At 44.3% G+C, this 20111-nt stretch overlaps 1 protein-coding gene across 6 annotated transcripts in view; it reads right to left on the bottom strand.

The window, feature by feature from the left end:
* Positions 1 to 315: 315 nt before the first annotated feature.
* The window catches only part of kita (KIT proto-oncogene, receptor tyrosine kinase a), a 27281-nt gene continuing 7485 nt past the window's right edge, over positions 316 to 20111 (bottom strand). For 3 of the 6 annotated variants that reach the window (XM_060068072.1, XM_060068075.1, XM_060068077.1), the window contains exons 6-21: positions 19038 to 19224; positions 17828 to 17943; positions 17431 to 17545; positions 14480 to 14664; positions 11811 to 11920; positions 11465 to 11591; positions 10769 to 10873; positions 10452 to 10562; positions 9836 to 9977; positions 8173 to 8270; positions 7548 to 7678; positions 7024 to 7146; positions 5767 to 5878; positions 5065 to 5164; positions 4390 to 4495; positions 316 to 3145 (exon numbers count right to left, since the gene is read on the bottom strand). In XM_060068072.1, the coding sequence (XP_059924055.1) occupies positions 2966 to 3145; positions 4390 to 4495; positions 5065 to 5164; positions 5767 to 5878; positions 7024 to 7146; positions 7548 to 7678; positions 8173 to 8270; positions 9836 to 9977; positions 10452 to 10562; positions 10769 to 10873; positions 11465 to 11591; positions 11811 to 11920; positions 14480 to 14664; positions 17431 to 17545; positions 17828 to 17943; positions 19038 to 19224 (2048 nt within the window). In that variant the 3' untranslated portion in view covers positions 316 to 2965. The remainder of the gene's footprint in view (positions 3146 to 4389; positions 4496 to 5064; positions 5165 to 5766; positions 5879 to 7023; positions 7147 to 7547; positions 7679 to 8172; positions 8271 to 9835; positions 9978 to 10451; positions 10563 to 10768; positions 10874 to 11464; positions 11592 to 11810; positions 11921 to 14479; positions 14665 to 17430; positions 17546 to 17827; positions 17944 to 19037; positions 19225 to 20111) is intronic. The other 3 variants (XM_060068073.1, XM_060068076.1, XM_060068078.1) reach the window with 1 other exon arrangement.

Here is a 20111-nt window from a genome sequence, read left to right as displayed (position 1 = left end):
AGAATAAATAAAAAATATGCTGTTCCCATTAGTGACATAAAATGTAAATGTTCTGTCGGCTCAATCTGGAAGAGGTCTTTGGGACCGTGGCCAGAAGGGAACTACATGTTCACGGAGGCCCAGATGGTGGACAATATGTTTACGGGCTATAATGAGCCATGTGTCATATGCCAGATTAAAGGCATGAGGGGGAGTTTTGGTTGTTGTGAACAACGGGAGCGGCCGGTCGCACATTGTTGGACAAAATGGCGCCATCCACAATACATTTGTTACCAGGGATAGAAAAAAGTAGAAAAACAGAAAGAAGAAGCAATATATCTTTCACAGTGAATTTCATATCCACCATTTTATTTACATTGACGTTGAAATAGCAATACATGGTAAGATTTACACATTAATAATATAGCTTCCAGTTTAATAAATACGAAAAAAAAATACACATAACAACCTCAGAGACAAACAGGCTTGAGTCGAGAGTGATTAGCGTAAGATTACACGGCTAGGCTCGGTTAAAAGACCCCCGGGGTGCACATTACGTGCTAATGGAGGGCCTCCCTCCCTCCCAAATGTCAAACAGGGGGCCTTTAGAGACCCTGTACAATTGGTCTATGAACGTCGATGCTAAGCTCTGTTTGCACAGCATGCCACGGACCTTGACAAACGAGTTAGTTTTTTTCCGTTTTTTATCGTTTTTATGATGTACTCTAATGAGGCCCTCTGAAAGTCTTCTGTTTAAAGTTGTCACGGCGACGGAAACATGAAACCGCCGGAGCTGTTGAGTTCCTTCTTTCTGGGCGCGCGTTCTGCGTGCGAGTGACACGCAGAACAAACAAGAGTCAGCGTGTGAACGTACCACATGTCTTCCTGGAGACGAAACATCTTTAGAGAGTGTACAACACTACTTTACAACATGAGCTTGTACATATTTACACAACAGCGTCAGGACACCTAGCCTACACCATTTGGGGACCTTTTAACAGTGGCACAACATTTGGTCATATTGTCTGCAGGGGGGCAAACACACACACACACACACACACACACACACACACACACACACACACACACACACACACACACACACACACACACACACACACACACACACACACACACACACACACACACACACAAAAACATACACTCACAGTCCTGGTGCTCTTGATAACAGCACAGCAGTCTGCCTAGGTGAGGGGGTTGGGGGGTTCCTGACCCAGAGATGACGCTGGTCTCCAGGTGTTCCTACGTCCCGTGCCTGGAACAGGACACAGCTGGATGGGAAGAATAGTGGAACTGCTGGGGCTGGAAGGGGGGGGGGCAGCTCCTGGCCGGGGCCCCGGGAGATGACAACATGATTGTGAGACATGAATACAGGAAGTCCTCTCCACTCTCCTTGTTGTTGAGCCACCAGCCTGACAATCAGCCTCCAGAAGCACTTTAAGCCTAATCTCATCAACTGCCTGTACTCTCCGGGAAGGCAGCGCAACACCAACACATATGACAGCAACGATATGAAGCACGGCTTGACTCTTCCAGGTTCAAGAGTAACCGCCGGAACCCTGAAGCAAAAGCCCCGTTGTCTGATTGGTCGTCAGTGACGTCACCTGGCACAAATTTGAGCCAATCAAAATACCCTTGTTTGACCAGTGGTAGTGCTGTTCCTGCGGGTTTGATTTTAGCGTTTCAGTTGCAGGGTATGAAATGTCGGTACCTGTCTCATGACTGTAAACAAAGATAAAGTACTAAGACCTGCAGCAGGAGTCCTTCCAGTTATTTATACATTCAAACAAACTCTCAAGCAGACGTGAAACCGCTCACTTCAGTGGCCTATCGCAACAGGAAAATAGACAAGCTTGTTACCTCACAATTTTAGCTTAGCTTTCCTCATTTCTTCGTAAGAATTTAACCAAGTTCACGAGTCATTGCAACCACCACTATAATTTCTAAAAGACATATATATATATATATATTTATATTTATGTACATGTATACAGCAAGAAAACCAAGCTTATAGTACCACAACCAATGAGCAAACCCAATTGAATAATTTCACCTTGTAACTCTGGCTGTGTATGTACATGTATTTACGGCTAGACCACAAGGGATGAATGGTAAAATAATTATATAAGCGTTGAAATATGAATTGGTTTGGTCATTGGTTAGTCTTTTCTATGATGTAGCTAATTTAAGTTTTTATATCAGCACTTGCGCTACATGCAAGCTAAAGCCTATTTTTAACAGGGATCGCAGTATTTTTTATTTAAATTGGCCCCGCCCCACCCAAGACTTAGTCCTTCTTATAACCTTTGACCTCAACAGGTGAAAATAATACTGAGAGAGAAACTGTTTGAATGAAATAATGAAAGCTGTTTCCCAGTGTGCGTGTGTGTGGGGGTGTGTTTTAGCGTGTTTGTTTGCTTATGTGTGCTACTGTGATCGTATATCTGTATGTTTGCATGTGAAATAACATCACCATAAGTGCCTCCAGTGCCTATCACAAACATTTTTCAATCGATAAAAAATTAAAATGCTACACAAATTTTCTTGAAAGCAACACAAATAAAAATGATAAACAGAAAGTAAAAATAAATGTTCCAGTAACAAATTGTTTTCAAATAAACTCAAAAGGTACATGAAATGTGGTAGGAAAAAAATGTGATAGATGAAAAATAAGTTTTTTGTATAACAGTCTTAAGTACTTAAAAAAAAAAGTGGACCTCACACTCAGTTGCGTGTCTTCTAAGTCCAAGGTCCTCCTAAACCAATAGGCAGTGAGAGAGCTCCTCTCTTGTATGCGTACTCATATATCTCCTTAGTGGCTCGCATATTTTAGTTTGTCTCAATTTTCTCTGGAAGAACCAGACATCGAAATAGTACTTTGGTACTACTAAGGTTTTGGGGGTTGGTTTTTGGTGTTTTTTTGTCCAACAGGCACTTCATGGGCTGCCTATACTGGGTGGGGTCCTCACACACGGTGTGCCCTTAGGCTCATTCCCTCCAGGAAGACCTCGTCCTGGGCCAGTAGCGGCTGGCTGTGGGTGCCAAGAATGCCAGGGTTAGGATAGTGTAGTGATGCATTCTGGGTTGGTGGGTCCCCCCTGGCCCCGGCGGACCCTGTGATCCTCGAGTTAAAGTTCAGATAGATCTAAAAAAAAACAAATATATAAATAAAAAATGGTTTTAGTTACAGGACAGGTTTTTAAAATGCACGTTTTTACAATATTTTTATATGTCCAATTGTCTGGGTGACCCCAAACTTTTGAACGGTAGTGTATATTTGATAGTTGGTGCGTCAAACCGAGAGCTGGCAAGTCACAGTGAGATCATCTTTATGGGAACCTTAATGAGTCGCTTAAGAGCCTTTTTAACCACAGCACTAAAGAACTTTTTCCACCAACATCATAAACATACTCCTCTTATAGGCTTTTCACACATGAACTCAGGATGAACTACGGGGAATCAGGTCCAAAGATGATCAGGAGTTGCCCTTTCACACAAGCAACCCACAACAGTAGATAGGCTGTATCCGACGTGTTCACCCATATCAGATTTAGTTCATATATACGTCAGGCTAGGACTGGCGCCAGGGTAAAGGCGTTTAGGAGGACGGACGTAATGCAAAAAGTATGCAGCAGAATTTACTGTGTGTTGTTTACATATACTGTACATCCTCACCAGGGATTATACTGAGTTCTGACTTTTGGTGCATGCGTGAAAGGCCTTTTAGTCTCTAACCACTAAACCAGTCCAAACATCCCTAAACAAGACTTTAAGTTTTAGTCTGCACCTAATGGTTATGACTATTTATTAGAAGACAAGTCATCAATAACTTTTATCCAAAGCGGCTTACAGAGAATTTGAATCGGAATTAAGATTGGATAAAATAGTAAGGAACAGGTCAGGAGATGGGCATCTAAGAAATGGATCAACACGTGGACCTGCCTGGCTTGAACTGGATCTCAGGAGGTGGACCTACTTTTTTGACATAGTTTTACCTGCTTGAATTGGATCTCCATGTTTTGAGGTGGACATATACACAAACTGGTTTGAGATAGACCTACTGGTTTTAAGTAGACCTAGAGGTTTGATATATTCCTATTGGTTTGAGATATACCTAGTGGTTAGAGATAGATCTACTTATTGTGATAGACCTGATGATCCTTCTGGTTTGAGATAGTCTTACAGGTTTAATATATAGTCCTACATGTTTCAGATAGTCTGACTGATTGGAGATAGTAGAACTGGTTTGATATGGACCTACTGGTTTGACATGGACCTAATGGTTTGAGATAGATGTACTGGTTTGAGATGGACAAGGTGGTTTGTGTTAGTCCTACTGAGGTTCACCTATGTGTTTGTGATAGACCTACTGGTTTGAGGTTCACCTACGTGTTTGGTGGTGTCTGACAGCTGCTTCTCGATTCTCTCTACTATCTTCCTGAAGGGTGGTCTCTGACAGGGGTCTGCATCCCAGCAGGACCTCATGATCTGGTACCTGGGAATGAAACCATTTTTCATGTTGTGAAAGAAATCATGACATTATAAACTGATAAGGGAGATAAAACACAGCAATTATAAAACTACTGTATAATTAAAGGTTACATCTACAATGTCTTTCTAGTTATGTCTGTAACATGTTTGTTGTTGTGTTGTTTCTCCAGAGGGGAAAGACTCCCTGGAATTTACTTTCATTTAATTATTTCCTTGTGCAAATAAATAAACTAAACTTAATCATAAAAATAGAATCAGATTCTGTCGTATTGTAATCTCAAATGATGCAATTATAATTACAAACTCAAGCAGGATCTGTAATAGTAATGTGATACTGATAAGGTCCGACATGATTGACATTCGAATAAACAAACACAGAGTTTGAGATTCTAATCTGGAAGTTGAACAAACAAAGGGTAGTGTCCTCAGGTTGAAAGAGGCGTACCACAGCCCTACAGTTAGATTCAGGGCTGTTGCTTTGTTAATTAACATTATGATTCCTCATGACCGCCCACACCCAACCATCATGGTTTGTCCATCAGTTTGTGGGGGACGACAAACAAACCAACTTACATTTCGCTCGGGGCAAAGTCTGGGGCGTCCATTCTGTAGCCCTCCTTAATCAGCTTGTAAAACTTGGAGTCCACTGGCATACCTGGGTAAGGGCTATTTCCTGTGGGACAGAGAACAGGGGTTAGTCAGGGCCCAGACAGAAAGACAGACACAAACATTTGCACACATGCACACACTTGGGCACCCATGCACACATGCATAAAGACAAACAAACTTAGACACACACACAATCTCTCACTCTTTTTGTGTCTCTCTCTCAAATTCCATAATGCTTTTATTGGAATGAAATGTATGTGGTTTCTTCCAAATATAATTTTAAGAGTTTCTGTATGTCCTTCGATATTCTCGACAACCATACATCCGATCGTCTTCCAACTCGGCGGGTGAAATGCAGAGCACTCAAGGAAGGGCAGTGTCCGGTGCGAGATCTAGCAGTGTGTTACTAACGCCAGAGGTGCAAAATATTAAGTGCATTGAGAGGGGACTCCTTTTGATCTGTAACACCGCCAAATGGTATGCTGGGTACAGCTCCCTTCTTTCCGTCACTTTAAATGGGCAAGGCACAAGTTACATGAACATACCAAGTACAAAACCAAAGCTGTGTGTGCGTGTGTGTGTGTGTTTGTATGTGTGTGTGCGTGTGATGGTGGGTGGTGCATGTATGTACAGATGCATTCACAGGCTCCAGGTGGGAGAACGCACCGAGTGAGAAGATCTCCCAGAGCAGGATGCCGTAGGACCAGACGTCGCTCTCGAAGGTGTACACACACTCGAAGATGCTCTCCAACGACATCCACTTCACCGGCAGACGAGCCTACCACAAAAACAAGTGTGTTCATGTCACAAGCTAACATCTTTCTTTAGGACACAGAGCCAACTCCAGACTAGGCATGAAAGATGCTAATTATGATGCTTATAGATAATAAAGATGGTTGTTAGATCGTTCACACTGACACATTTCCCATGGGATCAAAGCAAGAATGTAGACAGCATCCCCTTTGTTTTGTCACAAAGTGCCTTGCTGTGGACATGTGCTTTAGAGGGGGCCTGCCCGTAATTCCGACACCTCATTGTTCCGACGTCTCAATGGTCCGAAATATTTCCCATTAGATCGACATGTCACTATGCCGACGGTTCAATGTTCCGAAAATGGAACCCATTGGTCCGAAGGGCCGTTTGTCCGACTTTTCAAAAAGGAGGCGCATTAGGCCGACACACACACACACACACACACACACACACACACACACACTTGACTAAGTACACGGTATCAGGTATAAGTTTGACTAAATCAATACCAGCGAAATTATTTAGGCTAAACGCCCACTGTAAACTCAGTAAACAACACATATAGGCCCACACACAGCTACTAAAGATAATTTTTTTTTTTTTTTTTCACTCACCGTTTGACTTCTTTACGGGAAAAGTATTAGTCCTTGTATAACGTGCGCTTCATAAATTCACCTCTTGTGATCGTTCAAGCCCACAGCAACAGTCTGGCTTGGTGTAGTGCACTGCTGGAACTTAGCCTATCCTCTTTTATTTTTGGTTTCATAATCACACATGTGGAATTGCGCCTTGGCCTATTCGGCCTATTGAACCGTCGGCCTAATGCGCCTCCTTTTTGAAAAGTCGGACAACGGACCTTCGGACCAATGGGTTCCGTTTTTGGAACATTGAACCGTCGGCATAGTGGCATGTCGATCTAATGGGAAATATTTCGGACCATTGAGACGTCGGAACAATGAGGCGTCGGAATTACGGCATGGCACCCTTTAGAGCACATGTTAGTGCTTGATAGATATGTTATTTTTTCCTCCAAAATTCCTTGCCAGACCGGACAAATAATCACCACGGTCTTATTCAATATATTCAGGTCTGAAGTCGATGCTAACCTAGCATGTAGCCATAAACAACCATATAGCATTAGCTGTAACAAAGTCGTAGCGGTAGACTTACATTGCCTTTGACCACATAGTTGGAGTCAGTGGTGATGTCCCGGGCCAGACCAAAGTCACAGATCTTGGCCACTCTCCCCTGGGTCAGCAGAATATTTCTGGCTGCTAGGTCTCTGTGAATACACTAAACAAACACAAACACACCAAATCAAGCATTAGTGCCACAACAAACCGTGCCTGTGATTCAGTGACATTGGGACCGCCGCCACATACCATCTAAGGCTCTGTAATAGGCTGATTGATGCTTTGGTGAATGGGCTGCGGTTCCACCCATTGAACAAAGACCAAGCTGTGTCTGTCGAGTGGGCTCATCACGACGCAAAGTAAAAGGATTTTCCCATGACTTTCAACACATTTACGATTAAACAATACCATCTTCCTGAATTTTCCGTCTAGGATCAATAAAAAAAGATCTTATTTGATCTGATCGGCTACAAAGTTGTCTGACTTAATAGGACATTATTGAACCTCATTCATTTTGAAACTTGATATCGTTGTGAAATAACCCTGAAAACTCGTGCTCACATTTTTGGTGGCGAGGAAGTCCATCCCCTTGGCGACCTGGTAGGAGAAGCTGAGCAGGTCCTCTGTGTCGAGGCTCAGACTGTCCTCCTGCAGCATCTGACTGGTCACGTCCTCGTCACTGTTGGACCCGCCTGGGGGACAGCAGGACACCACATTCATTGACTTGAGATTGTGGTTTAGAGGGGGGGTGTAGAGGGTTGTAAAGGGGAGTCGTGAGGGTGGGTGTTGGGGTGTTCAGGGTGGTGTGGAGGGCGGTATTATAAGGGGTGGTGTTGAGGATGGAGTTGAGGTGTAGAGAGGGGGTTGTGAACGAGTCTTGATGAGACGTTATCACATACTACACATATACTGTCATGATCTAAACAACAACAAGGCATGATGAGTAGGTGGTTGAATGGATGGAGTGTGTGTGTGTGTGTGTGAGTGTGTGTGTGTGTGTGTGTGTGTGTGTGTGTGTGTGTGTGAGTGAGTGTGTGTGTGTGTGTGTGTGTGTGTGTGTGTGTGTGTGTGTGTGTGTGTGTGTGTGAGTGAGTGTGAGTGTGTGTGTGTGTGTGTGTGTGTGTGTGTGTGTGTGTGTGTGTGTGTGTGTGTGCGCATGGGGGGGGGGGTGGCTAGTCGGGCTTGCCTTTGCGTAGCGAGCGCCTCCTCTCGGACGAGGAGGAGGTGCAGGGCGATGGGTCAGTGCCAGAGGGATTCATCACCATGTAGCCGTTCCTGCCGTCGCTGCGGAGAGAGGAGCAGCCGGGGGGGGGGTGAGACAGCAGCCGGGGGGGTGAGACAGCAGCCGGGGGGGTGAGACAGCGGCCTCAGGCCCTCCCACCGTCCTTCTGCCTGTAGCTGCTCGCTCTCCTGCTGCGGCCGTCGCTCCCTCCCTCCCTCCCTCCTCCCTATCTCCTCCCGGCCTGACTCAGTGTCTCCTTTCCTACCTCCTCTCTCTCTCATCCCGATCGTAATCAAGTGCTCCTTTCTTTCCATCCTCTCGCCTTCCTAAACATGTCCCTTATTTCCTGTATCCAATTCTCAACTCTCTTTCCTCCCGTCTCTCTCTGTACCTGTCCTTCTCCATCGCTTTTTCCCCAACAAGGAGCTCTATTTTCCTCCCTCCTCCATCCCTACCAAACTCAATCTCTCCAGCCTCTCTCCAACTTTCTCCTAGACTCGCCTCTCCATTCCTCCCTCTTTCCATCTCTCTCCCAAACTCAAACTCCCCCCCTCAACCCCACACACAATCACCTCAATATCAATCTCCATCCCTCCATCTCTCTCCTCTCTATCTCCCTCTTCTTGTTCCCTCTCACCTTTCCATACTGAAGCCCTCTTTTCTTTCCGTTTCTTTTCCCTCTCTTTTCTTCTTCATCCTCCCTCTGTCATTCCTCTCAGCCATTCTTCTCCCATCTAAATGTAGGCAATATATATCTTACACTATATTTTTCTCAAAGTCTCTATCCCCCTCCCTTCATTTTTTTTCTCCCTCTGTCTCTCTCTCTTCCACTCCCTCTTCCCTTTGTGTGTCTCTCTCTCTGTGTTTCTCGCTCCCTCTCCACCCCCTCCAGTTGGGGGTCAACCGGTCTGTTCAGTCATTAAGGAAGAGGGTGCTGTTCACAGTGTTTTTTAACACGTCCCTCTTCGTTCCCCTGCTAGCGCAAGCTGTTAGCGCGTGAAAAGCCTGGACGCCTGTTCTGCCGCTTCTCCCAACGGATGAAACAAAACACCCGTGCCGATCTCGTGTATCAGTGCGATCTGGCATGATGAGGATGTCGTTAGGCATCACACTGTGTCACTATTGCATGACAGCAGATCGCTTTTGTTCAGAGTCGTGTTTTCTTCCCCTGATTCATTTAGAGAGGAACAGATCTGTGGTTGGATCGGATGAATTGTGTCCTTTAGACAGGTGGAGTGCTTCCAACAGGGGAGAAGCTGCATTGATACCGTGCCTTGGAGATTTACTCATGAATCAACTCTTCCTAAGGTAGTATAATGGCTTTAGGGAACATAAGCCCATAATTCCTGCCCATCATTCCCGCCCTTGAAGAATGTCAGGAATGATATGTGGCATAAGACCACAAGTCGGAGTCAAACCCTGGTCGCTGCAAGACGTACTGCCTACATGCTTAGGGAATTTTAACACTGCATGAGTATCATTGTATGAGGTAAGTTAAAAGTCAGTTTAAGGCAGAGCAGTTCCAAGCAATACCTGCTTCTCCGACCGTGCATTGATGCCCATAAATTAACACACTGTAGTACGACACGGACCATAACACATTGTGGACATGCTAAGCTCTACTGACCTGCCAGGGTTACTCTGCCGGAGGATGTTTCTGTAGTAGCAGTCATCCTCCATCTTGGAGCAGAAGAATGTCTCCCTCTTCCTCCGCAGGAAGTTCAGCAGGTCACCGAAGCAGCAGAACTCAGTGATCACCAAGGTCGGACCTGCGGACCAACCACAAGCCTTGAGCCGCCATGCTGAAGCACACAGCGTTTATAGGGCCCCAAGGTTCTGAGTTTGAAACCCAATGTCGGACGTCTACCCGAAGGGATCCTAGAGCAAGAGGCTCCAACCCCTGTCGGAATTAGCTGTAAATTGGTTTTGATGAAAGCATTTGGTAAAATAATATTTTTTCAGTTATTAGCTGATAATTACTAGTTGATGGTCAATCAAAGATTCCTGATGAGTTCCCTGGTGGACCTGACCAAAGTCTGACCTCATATGAAAAATTGTTTTTTTTTTTAAAACATCTCTACATAATATATTAAAAACGTACAAAGTTTTTTTCTGGTGCTATTATCATTAAATTTCAAACTTTGTACCTGAATAAATAAATCCTACGCCCGAACTTAACCGACTGCTTCATCCTTTTCTACTTAGACAAACAGCTATAAGTCCCCATTCAGCGGACTCCTCACCTCCGACGGTGCAGGCTCCCAAAAGGTTGACGATGTTCATGTGGTTTCCGAGGTAACTGAGGACTTTGAGCTCGGACATCAGCGCCTCTTTCTCTGTGGCGTGGGCACTCGCTGCAGGAGGGGTGAAAGGGTGCAAGACGTCGGGTGACTTCATCAAGGGTTTGATGAAAACTTAGAAGCCTATGGTTCCTGATCGTGGAAAGTCGATTGCAAGAGATTTAATTTATTCAACTATGTTAAAGGTGACATATTATACCACCAGGTGTCTGACAATTAAATGACCTTTCCTCTCCCAGCTGTGTTTGTTTTCCACCTACGTTTGAGCATTTTCACGGCGACGGTCATGACTGAGTCGGCCTTGGATAGTCCGTACGCCGTAGCTTCTACCACCTTCCCAAACGCCCCCGATCCCAGCGTTTTCCCTGCAAGAACAAGACCTGCAGAATTACTCAACCATCCTGGTGGATCCCTCCCCAGCCAGGCTGGCTTGCTGCCAGGCCTGGAGCTCCCAACATGGGATGAGCAAGCCAAGCCTCAGGCTCCCCTGGGGCCACGCGCACTCAAGGACATGCCAGATCCTGTTTGGAGGTGGTTTGGATGGCAACAAAATGTCAATAGCACTCATGTTTGCATTAAGGGAGTGGTGCGTGGTAAATTAAAACTCAGGGAAGCTGGGTTCAGTTGACCAGCTCACCCCACGCCCAGCAGACACAGAGGCTATCAATCAGGAAGTATGACTAAAGACTGGGCATCAAGCTGTCACTCCCTGGTGAGTAGAGCCAGCATGCAAATACCGCAACACACTCACTAGACAGATGGAGTTCTATAGAGTTACACCCAGTTGTCTTTCTACCAAGAACTTTATAGAAACAAAACCGAAATGGCAGGCCAACCACCTGCCTTACGTTTGCATCTGCGAAACAAAGATGTTGATTTGAAAGTAGCAATAAAAAGTGGCAGTTATGTCAATCTGACAGTACTTTTGGCTGACTGGACAGGATGGGAGAACTAACCAAATCGCAACTTGTCTCTGGGAAACTCCCACTGGTTGTCATACGGCAGCTGGGTGGGGTCAATATACACATAGTTGTTGCCATGGATGCCCTCGATGACCTTCCACTGGATCTGGTATTTGGGTTTCTGGCGTGAAAACAGACACAAGGACAAGAGGAGTCGAGAAGGGAACACAAGCGAGGAAAACCGAAAACAACAACTCCTGGATGACCTGCAAACGAATCTCTTCATGAGCCATCCCGCTTTTTTGTTGACACACTGATGAGATATCCATGTTTTCCTAGGCCGGTTCTAAGTCAATATTTGGCGATAGAAGGTGTGTCTTGGAAAAGATGGCTCGCTTACCTGCAGGTACTTGTAGAAGAGCACAACTAGAACCAGGCACAGGACGGTGGCGGCAGACACTGAGCCAATGAGCAGGGGGGTGAAGAGGGCATGAGTGACCCTCCTCTCTGCTGTCAGGTGCATGGGGTCGGGGGTTCATTACAGTTTGGTAAAACGAACACACAAAATGCCAGACTTAACTAAACAACTGCAAGAATTAATAGTGATAACAGAAATTCTAACATGTTTTTAACTCTTAAGCTTCCTTCCTCGAGGCTATTTTGGAATCGTAATCTGGCATGGTTGAGATCACTTTACGAGCATTCCGATGAGTGTTGATTTAAGAAATATCACACGGTATCCATTATAGTAAGTGCCTTAAATGCTTTGTTATCCCACTTGTTAACCAACTGCTTTTGCCCCATACATCGTAACGTAAATGGCTTACGTCCCAGCTAACAAGCCTTTGTTTTGGTGCGGTTTGGAGTCATTCGCTGTAATCAGTAGTAGCTTTGTGCGTGAGGATGTTTGTGACGATGTCTTGTTTTGCCCCTCGGTGCAGTGGGGTATAATAAGCTCTTTAGGCGCTAAGGAGCTTTCTCTGCACTTGAAATGTGAGAATGCAGAGTCTGCAGGAACTAATCCCCTGTAAGCTTGTCAGTGGTTTCTAAAGCTCACTCTTTATTTCCCTCTCTCCGACACCTCCATGCCTCCCAGTGCTCCCAGTATATACAGCCAGAGTAACCACCACCCCAGCAGGCCTTCTGTCTGCCACGGAGCTGTGGAGCACAACGAGTCCTAGGGAACACACACTCCCATCTGGCTACACCAGAAACACGACCCCCCACGCCATCCCCAATTGTCTCTCTATGTCCCTCTCTTTTTGGGCTGTCTTTTCCTCTCCATTTGTTTCACATTTTGCTCGCCCACACGCCTTCTGTAGCCTCCAGAACCATCCTCTCCTGCCGCCGGAACCCCCCACCCCCCACAGAACCTTCTATTGGCTTACTGCTAGCATGGAACCTGGGAAAGGAGCTAGTTTAGCCCCTAGGTTATTAGTTAGCATAATTAGTGGGTTTACCACTAGCATAGCGCAGCTCCTCGGCTATAAGCTAGCATAGCACATGGACTGAAAGCTAGCATAGCTACTGGGTTAACATGTAGCACAGCTACTAGTCTAATGGATAGTGTAGCTTGTTGGCAAATAGCTAGCATAGCTTTGGTTTAACAGCTGGCAAAGCTTGTGGGCTAACAGATAGCATAGCTCTTAAGCTAACGGCTAGCATAACTCCTGGGCTAAAGCCAGTGTAAACAGAGCAGCAGATGGAGGAGCCGTTAGAACAGGATTTGTGGCATAAAGTAAACAATGAAATAATGCCAACTCCTGTTCACAAGACACACGGTCTTATCAAAGCCCATGGGGTTTAAGGTATCCCCCCCCCCCCCCCCCCCCCACACACACACACACACACACACACACACACACACACACACACACACACACACACACACACACACACACACACACACACACACACACACACACACACACACCCTTACCACTGTTTACATAAGGGATTATGTTAAAACTGTTTGGCCCAACCGCAACATATAGGACTAGGACCTCATATAAAGGTTAAATCTGGGTCGGAGGTGTGATTCGTACACATTTAAGGAGTCTAGAAAAGTATACAAAAAAAGAGATTGAAGTCTTTCAACTTTACTGCCAGAGAAATTTTGAAAAAATGATGTGTGGCTATGTGCTATTTCTCAATTTTCCATTCGCTCTCAACTTAATTATATTAATTTGTTTAGCCATGCCAAACCTGAATACATGAAAACAGAATACTGTTTTACAAAATGGAAATGTGATTAACCAATGGTGGAAAGAGAAACATCACTTTGTATAAAGTTCTAACAAAAGTGGAGATTTTAGCTAAGAGGTCCAACGGCTAGTTAGCGACACAGATACCAGTGTTATGGTCAGTGAGTTTGCATCCCTAATTGGCTGCTCAGTGGCCTTAGCGCTGGCAGCGAGAGCGGCTGTTGAGTTTCAAGCAGAAACCATGTTTTATTTTCTGAATTTCTGTCCTTCATACTACTGTTGACACTAAACGTTAATCTGACACAGCAAAAACAAGCTGGACCACAATCTGATGTGTCCCTGTGCCATCGCGCCACACTTACATGTTGACAGAAGTGACTTTAATGAAACACACCTTTAATTCTTCCAACTCCATTGTTCAAATCTCTCAAAGAATGTCGGATGATTCTAATGACTCATCGTGTGTGATCGAGTAACACAAAGGTTGATTTGTAGGTCAAAGCGCATCCTGAAATGTAAGTACATGCTACATCTTTACTTTACTTTTAGTCCAGTGTTTGAACGAACATTACACAAAATCGTCTTTCGCTGCCACGTCATGAAGGTCAGTTGCAAAAATAATATTTGTTGATTAATATAACAAATACAATTTGGATCTATAATCATTACTTAACGTGTTCAATGAGTGAAAATTCAATAAAATCATCTTTCTTCGCACGACTGTTTTGTCTTTCATTGGGTAGCGCAAATATTCTAGATGCAACTAGAATTCACAAGACTTTACTTTGCACAACCAAGGTCAGCGAAAACATGAAATCCTTGAGCATTATCTCTTGTACAAATAAAGTTGCGCTATTCAACCCACCACTGATGGAGAAGAGGGTGTAGGCCTGCTCCCCCTCCACCGTTGCGACGCACTCCAGTGTGTGGAACCTGCGGGTGCTGACGTTCACGCGGCTCTCCACCTCGGTCTTGCCGAACAGCGGGCTGAAGACGGTGATTGTGATAACGTCCTGCTCCTCCAGAGTGCTGTTCACCTGTTGGGAGCACCTGGAGGGAGGCAGAGGGCACATTCAGAGCCATAACAACCATGTAAAAAACAAATAAAACTGGGTCCGAAATAATTTATAACAGACGAATAATAACATGTTATTACAATGTTATAACGCCATTGCGTGGAATATTCTATGCTTTTAATGATTCATGATTTCATTGATTCAAATCAGGAAATTAGATTGAGTTTTGATCTATTTGTCAAGTGACAGCCAATCCCACACTATGCACATCTTCTGGCTACAAGTCAGGGAGTTGTTACTGAAACCAAAGGCACAGCATACACCACTGTAGTATCCAAACAACACGCACACAAACACAAGCTAATCTCAGCATGATTACTTTACCCACGTTACAGCTCAATCCAAATCATACCACGGGAAGGGAACAATGTGTGTGTTTCCTTATTATCATGTTAATTATATTGCTAGTTATGTTCACAACCTCTATTGACCCTTCTTTTGGACTAGCAAAACAGGATCTGGCATTGAGTGTGTATTATTCACGAGGTAGGGTGGATTAATAACTTGGGTTTCTCCAACCCATGACCATAGAACCAACCACAACAGGGTCTTTAAGTGCTAATAGTCCTGTAATCTTCTCAATCACCTGTATAGTATCAGGCCCGTTGTTGTGGCTCATCAACGGAAATCAAATGTGGGTCAATTCATTTTAATTGAAAATGGCGGGATGAAGTTTAGATTATCACCCACCGGGGACTCATTGGACGCGCTGCCTGGGATTAGTGTTGCTATGGTCACCGGGTCTCCGCCCACTGTTCGCTTTATGTTTGACAGGATGTACTTTGTCAGATCAGATGTATCCAGGGATACGCACATGCCGCCAATCCGCCACACAAGTCCTCTCAATCCCTTGTCACATGTGGCAAGTGAGCCGTCTCATCGCAGTCAACCAATCACAAATTAGCCTCTTCAAATCCCACGCGCCAACCTTCCATCGCTCTTATCATCCCATCCACGGATCAACATGGAGGTTTTCACTTCTGTATAACTTGTTTATTTTCCGAAGCTTAACTTATACGAAAAATAAGTTAAGCTAAGTTTTACAAAAAAGTGTTCAACTTGAACACAGTGTCTGTGTGTGTGCAAAGCTGATCAAACTAGATTTAAAGAACATCAGAGTATGTTTATGGAACAGAATACAAAGGTTAGGCAGAGCCCTCGCCTAACCTCGCCTAACCTAAGACTCTAATTAAATTATAATGCAGAAAAATAAATCATGCCTGTCTTTATGTGTGTGTGTGTGTGTGTGTGTGTGTGTGTGTGTGTGTGTGTGTGTGTGTGTGCGCGCGCGCGCGTGTGTGTGTGTGTGTGTGTGGTGTGTGTGTGTGTGTGTGTGTGTGTGTGTGTGTGTGTGTGTGTGTGTGTGTGTGTGTGTGTGTGTGTGTGTGTGTGTGTGTGTGTGTGTTTGTGTGTGTGCATAGTGCTGTTAAAATGAATTGGTTCCATCATAATGTATCTGACAATGAAATGATTACTTTAAAAACATGCAAACACTCAAGATATTTGTAATTGTAAACAAGACTGAAAACTGTATTCATTATTGAGGTGGGCTGTTGCTTTGATTTGTATATGGACACCTGCTACTACTCTAAGTTACTGAAATACCAGCCATTGGTGAGTCGTATATGCCAACTAGGTTGGCATATACGTTTCAGCCACCATAGGTAGCATGCAAATCTAGAGACAAAGATGTTTTGTTTATCTCGTGTCCGGTGTAATATCTTATGAACTTATCATGTAGGTCTTGTAAAGGCATGTAAGCTTCGAACCTGTTCAGTATCAATATGTCTTTCCAAAAAGTTTGGACCTTTTTTAGTTCTTTGTAAATTTGGATCCATTCAAAGCATTTAAATGTGTGTGTGTGTGTGTGTGTGTGTGTGTGTGTGTGTGTGTGTGTGTGTGTGTGTGTGTGTGTGTGTGTGTGTGTGTGTGTGTGTGTGTGTGTGTGTGTGTGCATGTGTGTGTGTGGGGGGGGCTGTCTATTGTCCAATGAATTTGTAATATTCCTCAACACTTTATACACATGGCAGTTGTCTGAAGGATGGATGAAGTGCTGTGTGAGTTTTATTTTTACATATGATATTGGTTATTGGGGCCATTTAGACATAAGGGCACTTACATTTATTAGGCAAATAGTTTGCTTACATCTGTTTGTGTTTGTGTGCGTGTGAATGCCTGCATACATCTGTGGTTTTAAGCCTGCATATGTGTGCATAATGTGGGAGAGAGAAGGATGTTGGCCTACAGCGAAGCCGGCCTATGCCATTTGGTGACACACTTTCTGTATCGCATTGATGTATTCTTCACTATTGGCTTGTAATGATTATATGACCTTTATTTGGTGTTGAAACTCTCATAAGCCTAGACTGCAGTCATAAGTGAATGTTGATGCATTATTGTCTGCAAATAAAGATGTTTGTGTAGTTTGGAAGGGGCAATAGCTTGTGTGGGGCCTTGAAATAGTGTGAGAGCCTTGAAAAAGTCCTAGCCCCGGGGCCCAAGGTACTTTAATGTGTCCTTGCTGTTATTTTTCATTGTATACAAAGAACCTAGAATCCTTGCACAGTGTAGAGCTTTTCAGGAATTTGATTTATTTAGCCTGAACGAGGCTGAGAACTAGTATTAAACAAAAATAAGAGCGCTGCATAGCACTAGATGCTTATTTCCCCAACTTCAGGACTTAAATACAAGCAAGCATTTCAGAATAACACCCCAAAATATCCGTCCATCCAGGTCTCACCTGACATAGGGCTTCTCGCAGTAGTACCAGGAGATCTGAGGTGCTGGGAAGCCCTCGGCAACGCAGCGCACCTGTCCGTCCACCGGCCCCTCGTGTGAAACAATTTCCGGTTTACCTGCCGAACAAAGCCAAATGTTAGCATGCGTCAGCGGTTATCGAAATGCTAGCGTGCTTCAGCGGTTGGCCGCCAAAAACCCTGACAGCCACGCTTTGCGGCGACCTTTGATTGACGCAAGATAACTGCAGGCGAGGCGCAAGAGTGTGCTTTGAAAAGGTGAGCAAAATCCATTTCCTGTCGTTACGTTCTACAAATGTTAAGCTACGCACGGGCTGACCTTCATTATGTAGCTTGCGGGAGCACAAAACCTTTAAAAATTTAATCAATGTTACGACTTACTGATCACGAAGACCGTGAAGGACTGGTTGACTGTGGCGTCGCCGTTGGAGGCGTGAAACGTGTACACGCCCCCTTCAGCCATTTTCAGGCGAACCAACCTCAGCTCACTGCTGTAACTGTGTGAAATAAAAAACAAAGACCACCTTTAGATGAGCAACAGAGATTTATGATCTAATTAGAGATTACAACGCAACAGAACAGCCATTGCCGTTGGTTATTCATCCTTAAATGACATTCACAGCCACGTTTAGAAAATGGGCGGGATGTTAGCACACGCCATAGCGAAACCCTTTGTCCCCCATGTTGTACCACAATTTATAGAGTGAAATAGCGCGGCATGCTTTACCACTGTAACAGCCTGTTAAACATCTGTGAGACCAACCACAAGTGGACCTCCACACGCAATGTTTTATGCTCCCCTGCGTTCCTAAAGCCAGATCTCCAAACAGATATCCGTCTATATTAATTTCCAGCACTTTTGCCAAGTTAGTCTGAAGTGTGCTAGGGGCGGGCCTTGGGCAGGTCAGCTCCAACACAGAGGTGCAACCATCATCTCCACTGACCCCTGGCCCGTTGGAAGGCACAAGGTGTTACATTTCACCGGGGGGATTAACACCTTAATCCCAGATCCATTAAACAGAAAAGCCATTGGCTAAGGCGCCATGCAGAATCACATGTGTGCTGGCCCTGCACAAAGCCACACTTATAGGAAATTACAAAATAATGACTTCAAGACGAGTAATACTCCCAAAGGGCAGAAAAACATTTAGCAGATCCTATTAATCGATAACAGTGTGCAATGTTGCACAATGTTTCTGTATCAAATGTGGCATGTGTCTCTCGTATTATATTTCACTACAATTGAAATGCAGTATTATTTAATAAAGTTGTTTAATCATTTATAGAAAAAAGTCTGGACAATTATTATATATTTTTTATACGAATAAAGGTTTCTAAATTATAATAATTTATAATACTCTATAATAAATGAATATTTAATTAACAGAACAGTGATGTATTTAAAATGTCACTAGTTATTGGAGCTGAAAAGCCTACCTGTGTAGGTGCATACCTATGTGGATGTGTACCTCTGTGTAGTTGTACGGATCTACATTTATGGCATACCTGCATGGATTGCTCACCTGTGTCGAGGTGTACGTGTATGAATCGTGTGTCAATAAGAAGAGTTTCCTGTGTGCATTAGGTTTACCTGTGTGAGTGGTTGTCTGTGGTGATCACATGGTCGGTGGTGTTGGCCAGGGCCTGGCCCATGAAGTTCCAGGTAAAGTGGTTGGGTTTAGGGTAAGCCTCCATGCTGACCACCAGGGACAGGCTCTCCCCAGACCGCACCTTGATGGTGCTGTTCTCCACCGGGCGAACATGAATGAAACCTTTGGCTGGAAACAGGAAAGTGGAAGGTTGAGGGTATCTTTCACACAGGGATGTGTTCATTCTCATTAAAACCAGCAGCATTGTCATTTCAGTGCATTGCTAATGCAAGAGTACCAGTTCTTGGTCTGAGTATCAGAGAAAAATCCCAAATAAGGATTGGAATACAACTGTAATTTAGTTTAAAGTACTTTAACTTCAGAGAGGAAAGTTCTCTGAACCGTATTGTCACTGCCTTGTTTCACAGGATTTATAGATCACAACTTTAAACTCCCATCTGCAAATTATTGGCTTCAACAGCACCCTATAAATTTCGAGCTCTTTCGCAACTGTAAAGACAAGTAAGATCTCAACTGTATGTCTTGGCCCATGACGAATGTGTAATGTTTTATGTCTTCGATGAAGAACTTTTTTGGAAACAGCACCCTTCCAATGGAGACAAGGGGGTGGGGGGGGGGGTTGTTTTGGCGTAACGTGTCCTGGCTCGGCTCGGAGGGATATATACTAATGCGGTTATTTTCTTCTCTTTTGTGAGCACGTTGACTTGATATGTGAGCAAGTGGTAACTGAGGACTACACTTCCTTAGAATAACGCACAGAGCACCGTATTTAAGGAGGATCATGTATACATGAATGTTTGAATGGGTAGACACTATTCAAACACATTCAATTCACATTTGTGAGAAATAATCCAAACTTTGTGAACGTGCTATTTTCACCTCACAATTCTTACAGTATCAGCAAACCGATTAAGTAATAATAAATATTACCGGATAATTTAGTTCAATACCATCATATCACACGGTAAGTATAGTACGACCAGGGCTAGTCCAGTAGCTTGGTACAGTATGAGCCAACTGGGGAACAGCGTCAGTGAACCAGACCAGGTGCTTAC

Source organism: Gadus macrocephalus, chromosome 12 (assembly GCF_031168955.1).
Source record: "Gadus macrocephalus chromosome 12, ASM3116895v1".
Classification (NCBI taxonomy): Eukaryota; Metazoa; Chordata; class Actinopteri; order Gadiformes; family Gadidae; genus Gadus; species Gadus macrocephalus.
Note: the sequence above shows the minus strand (reverse complement) of the source record. Positions and strands in the feature narration are given on the sequence as shown.